The sequence below is a fragment of the Vespa velutina genome, chromosome 11, assembly GCF_912470025.1.
Source record: "Vespa velutina chromosome 11, iVesVel2.1, whole genome shotgun sequence".
Classification (NCBI taxonomy): Eukaryota; Metazoa; Arthropoda; class Insecta; order Hymenoptera; family Vespidae; genus Vespa; species Vespa velutina.
Window position 1 is genome coordinate 1,126,656 of NC_062198.1, and position 10,000 is coordinate 1,136,655.

The 10,000-nt window shown below is 32.9% G+C and overlaps 1 protein-coding gene and 1 long non-coding RNA gene across 6 annotated transcripts in view; one reads left to right on the forward strand and one right to left on the reverse strand.

Annotated features, from left to right (window-relative positions):
- Positions 1-10,000, forward strand: part of LOC124953137 — a 40,758-nt gene that overhangs the window by 3,489 nt on the left and 27,269 nt on the right. The gene's annotated exons all lie outside the window — the stretch shown is intronic.
- LOC124953134 (homeobox protein OTX2-B-like) overlaps positions 1-10,000 on the reverse strand; it is an 18,552-nt gene that overhangs the window by 1,721 nt on the left and 6,831 nt on the right. For 3 of the 5 annotated variants that reach the window (XM_047504082.1, XM_047504081.1, XM_047504084.1), the window contains 4 exons: positions 5,953-6,270; positions 5,013-5,164; positions 476-660; positions 61-181 (listed from right to left, as the gene is read on the reverse strand). In XM_047504082.1, the coding sequence (XP_047360038.1) occupies positions 61-181; positions 476-660; positions 5,013-5,164; positions 5,953-6,208 (714 nt within the window). In that variant the 5' untranslated portion in view covers positions 6,209-6,270. The remainder of the gene's footprint in view (positions 1-60; positions 182-475; positions 661-5,012; positions 5,165-5,952; positions 6,271-10,000) is intronic. The other 2 variants (XM_047504083.1, XM_047504085.1) reach the window with 1 other exon arrangement.

Below are 10,000 nucleotides of genomic sequence, written 5' to 3' on the forward strand. Positions count from 1 at the left end.
AATAAATAAATAAATAAATAAATAAATAAATAAATAAATAAATAAATGAATACAACTTACGCTCGGAGGTGTTGTGTTCGCTGCCAAAAGCAAACTAGTGGCAGGTCCAGCAGGTTTATATTGAGGTGAGTCCCTTAAAAGGGCCGGCGAACTGGCTGCTGATCCTCCTGTACCACCGCTTCTATAAAAAAAGATTAGAAATTAAAAAAGAAAAAAAAAAAGAAAAAAAAAAATTAAAAAGAAAAAAAATAATAAAAGTAAAATAATGACCATTTTGAAATCGATTAATCATTTCGTTCATTATATTTTAATAGATAACATTGAATCATTCGAATTGTTTCAAATTGGTAGTTAAAATACGCATGAAATTGTAATGAAATATTATTATCAGACTGATAATAAGAATATAATTTTAAATATTTATCGTCAACGGGTCAACGTTATCCTTTCGTAGATCGATAAATGTAATACTTACAGAGGAGTCGTAGCTGGTACAGCCGCAGCTGGCGTGGGTGTGGTAGCGATCGAAGGACTCTTTCCCGGAGGTGGATTGCTCGTAGGATTTCCAGAGGGTTTCTTCGATCTCGGTGCCTTATCTTGTTGTTGTTCCTGCTGTTTTTGTTGTTGTCTACATTTGGCACGTCGATTTTTGAACCACACCTATCATTCGTTAAATGATCATTAATGAATTGGATAGGTTAAATACGAACGATTATTTGAACGTTATGAAAATAAATTGTTTTTTCTTTTCTATTTCTTTTTTATTGTCAATAAGAAAAAAAAAAAAGACAAAAATAAAAAGAAAAATGAAATGTATAAATGTTGGCTCAAGTCAAGATTACTCAATCGTTAAATCTAATCTGATATGATCTGATCTGATCTGATCTGATCTGATCTGATCTGATCTGATCTGATGATAGGTAATCTAATGGCTAATTATTACAAACGACATTGGATTAGAAGCTATTGGTTATCAATAAAATCAATTGTATGTGGAAGGAGAAGGCTAACGTGAAACGTATACAATCTCTATAGAGATCTATCGTTAATGCAACAGTATTATAGTGGAATTATAGTTATATATGTCTATATATATATATATATATATATATGTATATATATATATATATATATAGTTATCACGAGTTAGTAAACATTTCGGAATAGAATAAGCCGATTTTCTAGGAGCTATGTATCATTTCTCTTTAGTTCCTGGTCAATGCTTTTGATTGAATAAGTTAATCATTGCTTGATCAGTTAAATAGAATCTCGTAGAAACTTTATCATGATGGTCTCTCTCTTTCTCTCTCTCTCTCTTTCTCTCTCTCACACACACATTCACTCTCACACATATTCTCCCTCTCTCTCTTTGGAAAACGCCATTTTTTCCTCGAGAAGAGGATACGACGAGTTCAGATTCGTTCGTAAGGTCGAAACGAAATCGATCCCAGAACGACGCGCACGTGCAAAAGTGCCGGAAACGTCTTCGGCTTACCGGAAGATGGCGGTGTATTTCCTTTTCATACAAATCTTATATTTTGATTATAATGAAAATGTCGATGGAATATAATTAAAATAAATGACAAATTTGTTAACTACATAGTCATATCTTTAGTTTTCTAATAGGCATAGGTCAAATGAAAATTGTAATGGGAAATAGATAGGAAGGGGCAGTACAAGAGAGAGAGAGAGAGAGAGAGAGAGAGAGAGACAGAGAGACAGAGAGACAGAGAGAGAGAGAGAGAATGAGTGAGTGAGTGAGTGAGTGAGTGAGTGAGTGAGTGAGTGAGTGAGTGAAGAAAGGTGGTGAGAGAGAGAGAGGGAGAAGAGGGGAGGGAGAGAGAGAGAGAGAGAAAGGGAGAGAGAGAGAGAGAGAGAGAGAGAGAGAGAGAGAGAGAGAGAGAGAAGCCCCACGCGATCAATGTTAGAGGCTGAGAGGCGAGCTTGGGTTTCTACGGATTTTCTGGGGAACGACAAAAGCTAGTAACATTCTTCAACCATATTTCTTGTTCGTTCGATCTATCGTCTCGTAACCTATCTTATATCGAATTTTCTAGTTTCACTTTGCATTAATATACTCTGCGATAACACTTTTTCCATTTTCTTCGACACATTCTCAAATCGTTAGACGCAACACCGTAACGACTCATGGTCTATGACCAGTATGAAAGTCGAGGTATATGATTTTTTAAGATATTATTTATGAAACGTACATATTAATAATATCTAGCTTAAATCGTATTTTATTTGTTCAGATAGTTTTGACTTTGATTATAAATTCGATTATCTAAGTTGATTATTAATTAATTATAGGCGAATGTTATTTATCGAAGATAATTAATAGATGATTTATTTTTATGTTTATATAATAAAAACGACATTTTAATTCGTTACTTGGTTATTACTTTTAATATATTTTTTTCTTTTTTGTTTTTTCCAAGCTAATAGTACCGTGAATTTCTAAATGCAATGTTACGAATGTTATCATTTGGATTATCATGGCTATTATTTGGGGCATATCCTTTGTTTTTATCTACGATAATCCGTTATTCGATTATATCTATAAAATATAAAATATAACGTATCAATATTTCATTCATTGAAAATAATTAATAATAAATTTATATTCTGCAATACGTTAATACGAACATTTGAATTCGTACGAGTAATTAAAATAACAATCCTTAATATAATTGACTTTTTAAAATCCAACATGGCGTATGGTACCACAACGATCCTAACGAAAAACCTAAGAAATGTAACGAAGTGCAACCTGTTTGGAGGAATTCGTTCGAGGAAAAAAAAATAAAGAAAGAAGAAAAAAAGGAAAAGGAAAAAAAAGAAGAAGAAGAAGAAAAATCGATCGGCATCAAAAAGAAAGGATTCAAATGTAGAATTGTTATGAAAATGAAGGAAGAAGCGTATTGAAATAAGGGATGACATGAATGTGTCCGACGTTTATTTGTCGGGCAAGGCTCAAAGAAACGTCGATCGCTTTCGCAGGCGTCGACGAACGTGCGCAAGACTATGCTACGCGTTCATGGCATTCATTTCATTTGCACGAGGATAGTAAGCCAGGTGCGCTTTCCGTTCGGCAATTGCGGATGCTACGCGTGTCCTTTCTCGCCCCGGGGAATATGAGGGTGTAATATGCGTCGACACGTTCCTGGCCTACGACCGAAACGAAGCGTCCAATGATAAAGGTCACGAAGTCGTTCGAAATGAAAAACGATTACATCAAAAGGAATTCTAGAACGTACATTTTCTCTCTCTCTCTTCTCTTTTTTGATTTTTTTTTTTTTTGTGTATCATTCTAAGAATTTTATAAATTCTAAACTAAAAAAAATTTCGTGAAAAGCTTTTCACGCGATTCATAATTCAATAATTAATTGATAATTCAAAATAATCTATTTAAGAAAGTTAATATATACTGGTATAAATCAATTTTTTGCAAATTGTTTTGTTTTTGTTATCTTATTATGTCGTCCAATTTTCATTTTTTTTTTTTTTTTTTTTTTTTTTTTCTTTCTTTTTTTTGTCATTCTACAGTAAATCAACTGAAACTTATGATAACTTTTCTCCTTTTGTTTCTTTGAATTAATCGATAATTAAAACTAACTTTTTAAAGAAAATAAATTCAAAATTACGATAAGCAGAACCAATATCGTCAGATATTCGTATGTAATCGACGAAAGAATAATTATGAGTATACATTTTTATTATTTTTCTTTTTTTTTTTTTTTTCTTTTTATATAAAATAAGCCTGGACTCGCGTAACGACAAAAATAATTTTTTGAAATGTTTCTCATTTTATTGGGCTATCAGGAAATATCTTAACGATTAATCATTGTTCTAAAAATAGTCAATCTAATATAGCGATCATGTAGTACATGTATATTTATATAATTGATTGATTATGACATTTGTAGTATATGTATATTTATATAATTGATTGATTATGACATTTGTTCTCTATTCCAAGAACTGGTAATGATAATAATTTTGTGATATATATATATATAATACTATTTCGTATTTGATATCTTTTTTTATTTTTGTTTTTATCTTTGCAATAAGATCGAAAAAAAGAATAGATAAGTACTTATTTACTTTCTGCGACGACTGTAGTGGAATTTTTCGAGATTGAATTACGTACTATGCCGGAAGGGAAAGGGTTGAGTGTCTTTTCGTAGGACAAGCATAGGTACGGGTCGATGTACTTGTAGGGTAAACGACTAATTCGGTTAAAGCGAACGAGCGAGTTAGGTCGCGCCGGGTAAGATAAATCGATGGCCGCGCGTCTATGGTGTCCGCGTGCCGGCGCAGCTCATCGTGCGTGGGTCCTCTGACCCCTTCAAGAGAAACAAGAGACTACTCATTCACTCTCTCACTCTCTATCTTTCTAACTCTCTCACTCACTATCTCCCTATCTATTTCTATCTCTATTTCTTAGATCAGATTTTTATGATCGAATTTTTCTGTGATCTAATAGGCTTAAATTTTCTATCTTATGATTCCATGATTCTAAATTATTTCGAACATCAAAGATCATCAAAAATGTTCAGTTATATTATAGATTTTGTTAGATTCTTGATTATATTTAGAATATTAGAATTAGATCATTTTGTATTTTCGGTATTATAGAATATTTTTTTCTTTCTTTTTTTTTTTTTTCTACCAAGTAAGACTAAATATTATATTATCCATTTTGATTAGTTCAAAGATTCAATATTATTTATTACAGTTTTTTTTTTGTAGGTATAGTTTGTTAGATATTAATTCAATATACTTAGATTATGTTTAGACTAGATAATTAGATATTTAATGTTGAATTATTATTTCTTTTTTTATATTTTTGACAGATCTAACTTTTGTATCATGTTTTTCGATTGAATTCTATTTCAAATATCCAATGTCATTTATTTATTTAACCAAGTATAGTTTATTAGATCCTATAATTATATTCTTGGATTAAGTAGATATAAATCATTATCAATCTCTAATTTACTTACTTGTACCCGAGATTCGGGCAAGTTGATTTTCATTGCAACTTCTTCACGCATGAAAATATCGGGATACTTCGTTTTTGAGAAGAGTCCTTCGAGGATATCGAGTTGTGCTCTCGTGAAGGTCGTTCGCTCCCTTCGTTGTTTTCTGGGATTACCTTCGACAGAAGATTCATTACGTCACTGGGAAAACTTTCTAATCTATGAAACATGAATCGTCTATTTACGAATGTAAAGTAGTAAATTTGATCCGACAATTAATTTTTCTATCATTTTCTATTATTTGTTCGAAGTTGTTGAATAATTAAACGATGATAGTTATCGAATCATTAAAAAAAAAAAAGAAGTGCAACGTCAATCATTCTTGTGATGATTTTACTCTGAACGTTTACCATAAATAGTTGATATAAATGAAAGTGATATGACCTCTAGAGAAATCTGTTTCGAAATTTTATTATTTTTTATACATTATTATTATAATATATTTATTATATTATTAATATTTATTAATATTATATATTTATTATATATTTTATATATATTATTATTATTTTATACATTATTATCTATTACATTCGAAATATATTAGATTGGCCAATTAGATTGGCTAAGGAAGATGAGAATGTTTAATACTTCGATAATTTTCGATAATTTTCACTGTAAATGTCAACAATATTTATTGATTAATCCAATGAATTATTATTACCTAAAGTAAATATCATTTAATTAAATATAAAAAAATATTGAAAATATCATCGTTAATTGGTCAACCTAATGGACGACAATTTTTCACAATACTCAGATCACTTTAACAATAAGTATATAATATTGTAGACAAAAATATTTACGAACGTGCTTAGACGATGACCTTATAATATTAAAGAAACTAGAAATATAGAGAAATTATCTATGAATTAATTAACAAAGAATTTTTTTGGGCACTCACAGTAATATGACTCACCGGCGGGTGTACAAGCCGGATAGCCGATGGTTGAATGAAGGGCTTCGATCGGTGGCATTCCTAAAGCACTAACGTAAGGGTTGGTCTTAAGGGCACCGTAGGGCCCAGCCGCGGAAGTGCCAAATGCACTAGGACCAAATAGTTCGGAAGCTGAGGTTGTGGAGGCAGCGAGGCCTCCGAGATCGGCGCTGCCGGCGCCTCCACTACAACCGGAAGTCCCGCCGAGGCTGTTCGACCACATTACCGCCCCTCGGCCCCCAGCACGACTCCCCCTCTCCTCCTCCTCTTCTTCTTTCGGTCTTCCTGAAAATTCAAATTCCAAAGCGTCAGTCGATAAAAAATAAGAAAAAGAAAGAAAAAGACGACGATTTTAAGCCGACGCAACCCATAAAGATAAGAATCTCTCTCTCTCCTTTTTTCTCTTTCTATGTATTAGCTATCTATCTATCTATCTATCTATCTATCTATCTATCTATCTATCTATCTATCTATCTCTCTCTCTCTCTTTCTCCCTCGTTCGATGCAACCTAATTCCTGTGACGCGAAAACGCCGAAAAACGAGAATGCTAGCAACCTCAAGAGCACGACCAGCGTTTCTTAAGCCGCTCATTTTATCCTCTCCGATTACATACGCTCGAGAAGGACGTCTATCGGAGCCATCATCCTTTTCTTTCTCCTCTCTCTCTTTCTCTCTCTTTCTCTCTCTCTTTCTTTGTCTTTTAATATATAAGAAAAAGAGAGATACAATACTTTGTCATACTTCCCTTCTTGAAACACCTTCGATGCATTTGCGAGGAAGATATCGTGTCTCTTTACGCCGCACACATGTTTCGGATTAAGAGACTCTAATCGCATGATAATTAACGTCTGCCATGTCTGCAAGAAACAATCGTATGACGTCCGTCCGTGGAATAGTAATTATACAGATGACATTTTCTTTTTCTTTTACTCCTCTTCTTATTCCTTTTCTTCTTGTTGTACTTCTTTCTTTTTTTTTCTTTTCTTCTTTCTCTTTTTTTTTTCTCTTTTTCTCGAAACCAACGAAATCTTAGAGACCCGTTTTTTAATAAAGTATTGTTCGCCGGTAACAGTGAGCACTGGTTATATTGAAGTTACATTCGAATGAAAAGGAGTTCTGGGCTTCTACCGCGAAAAGGGTCTCTTCAAAGCGATCACCCAGAACTCGTTCGAGCTTTCTCTCCCTTTGCACAAATACGGATGAAACGGTTGCGCCGCCTCACGAGTGCCACTCCACTTTTCATACTGTTTTATCCCGCTGCGCGAACGATTGGACCACTCCTCTCCCACCATCCACCCCCTCTTCCTCTTCCCCCTTTTTATATTTCTATTTCTAATCAAGAATTTTTTTTCCTTTTCTTTTCCTTTTTCTTCTTCTTCTTCTTCTTTTTTTTTTTTTTTTTTTTTTTTTTTTTTTTACAAACTCGCAGACACGTTTTCGTTTTACGATTATTTTCTTACTTATATACGTGTCATTGTTATGATCGGTGGGCAATTATGTGCGAAGAGATAATTGTGGATAAAATGTAATATATAGTTGTTATCTATATATCATTTAATCATGATCATTGGAAAAGTGATTGTCTCGAAATGTCAATGGATAAAAACGTAATACGGTTTTAGATTGATTTGGTGAGTCGTGAACGACGATTGATATCATCTATTTCGAGAAAATTCGAATTCTTATTTAATTTTTATTGAAATTATTGAATAATTGATTGACTTTGACGATCAGATGAATAATGGTTGAATTTGCTCATTAGACTTTTTTAAATATTTGTTAAATATAAAAAATGAATCGATCAGTTTTTCGAACGATAAAATAGCCCTTCAAGAATAATTCAACATTTTCCGATGATTATGATTAATTCGTTCTATTTGATTTTTCTCTAATAACGATTTGAAAGGCATTTTTGTTAATAATAAAAAAAGAAAAGATAAAAAAGAAAATCTTTTTACGATCACGTTATTATTATTTGTTCGAACATTAAATTTTATCTTCGAACTGATAATATTTCAATTTTATTAGTGTACCTCTCGTAAAAATGAAAAAGGAGAAATATATAATGAGACATAAGTATATATTTAAACAAAAAAAGAGAAAATAAAATATAACTTGTTCGTTGTATCGACGTATAAATTTCCACGAAGCAACGAAAGAGAATAGAGAAGCCTTAGCGATAGATAGGAGTCCTAGCAGCATTCTCGTTAGAATTTTGTGCCGAGCACGAGATGTAATGAAAAAAATCGAAGGGGTGAGAAAGAGGAGGAGGAGGAGGAAAAGGAGGGGGAGGAGGAGGAAGAGGAGGAGGAGGAAAAGGGGTGGTTTCACAGCCAACCGTGTTCTCTGTCTTTCTCTCTTTTTATCTCTGTGCACTTCAGCACGCAGAACAATGCACTTGTTACAGAACCGACAAGTGTGGAGAAAATGCCCAAGTCACCACTCGATTGGACTACGAGTGTACTCGAGGTAGTCTACTACTATTCGAGGGAGTCCGAGGGGTAAAGAGAAAGAGAAAGAACTTTTTCCGCCCTCGAGCACCTTCAACATTCACTCTCCCTCCACTTAACGAAACCATCTAGTGCTCGTTGCAAACCTCACCCTCATTTTGTCCTTCAAGAGTCCTGTTCTATTGCAAACACTTTGCGTTACGAATCGACGACAGACATATACCAGCCCGTTGTTCCTAATAACTATTAAATCCCAGTTATTACTTGTCCCACGAGAATAATAAAACATAAAGAAAGTAATAAAAATAGAAGTAAGTGAATGTACAGATCTTATCTCCTAGCCGAAGAGTTCGACTTATCTAAACCATATATCCTGTAAATACAAAACAATTCTTTGACAATAAACATTTCTTTTTTTACCCATTCATAAAACTGTTCGAAAAATAGTTAATTTTATAAATTATTCAACTGGCTGGCTATATTTTTCTATCCTCAGGTCGGTTCCTACGTCAATGAAGATATATATATATATATATATATATATTATTTCTGAGCATTTTATGATTTTCTAATGTTAATAGAATATTTATATTGATAAGGATAAATTTTCTATTTAAACATTTTTGTTTCTATTATATACCTATATATCTATATATATATATATGCCTGTATATGATTATATATAGTATATATTGTATATATATTATAATATACTATACATATATACATATAAAGTATATATTGAAGTACAGGAGAGGAAAAGCGAAGTTAGTCGTAGCTATCGTAGGAAGTTAAGTTCTGGTTGGCATTGTTTCGAGAAGTGTTTGCACACAAGCGCATTGTTTCTCGAGTGGTTCCTCTCTCGTGTTCGTCTATGGCACAATGGACGTTCGCGTAGACCTCGATGGTTCGTTTTCGTCGTCTGCAATGTTTCGAGAGCCACTGGCCCCGTCTACCATTTCTTGTCCACGTTCTCTTCCACGTAGATAGATATACAACGCACATACACGTATTCGTACCTATCTACGAATACATAAAACGATCTAGGTAGAGTAGCTTTATAAGTATTCACCAACAAGAAAAGGCATAAGTTGGTACTCATCAAACGAACGAAGCATTATTAAATGGCGGAGAACGAATGAAATTCGTTTACACGTCGATGAATCCTCGATGAATAGAAATATATATATATATATATCGATTGGATATATTTTATTATCGACAGAGAATTTTGTTTTCTATGATTTTTCTTCTATCGTATATGTCGATAAACGATTGTAAGATGATTTATCGAAATATATTCCTTTTAAAGTGTTATAGATCGAAACTATTTCTTCTTCTATTTCTTCTTTTTCTTTCTTCTTTCTTTTTTCTTTTTTCTTTTTTCTTTTCTATTTCTCTTTTCATTTTACACAAGAAAATTTCGATCAAACAGAAGAAACTCATTTTGCCATCTTTGAGTCACGATGCAATTGCATATCTAATGCGTACGATATAATCCTCTTATCGGATTATATCAGGGAAAGAAAGAGAGATACAGAGAAAAAAAAGTTGGTAGATTAAT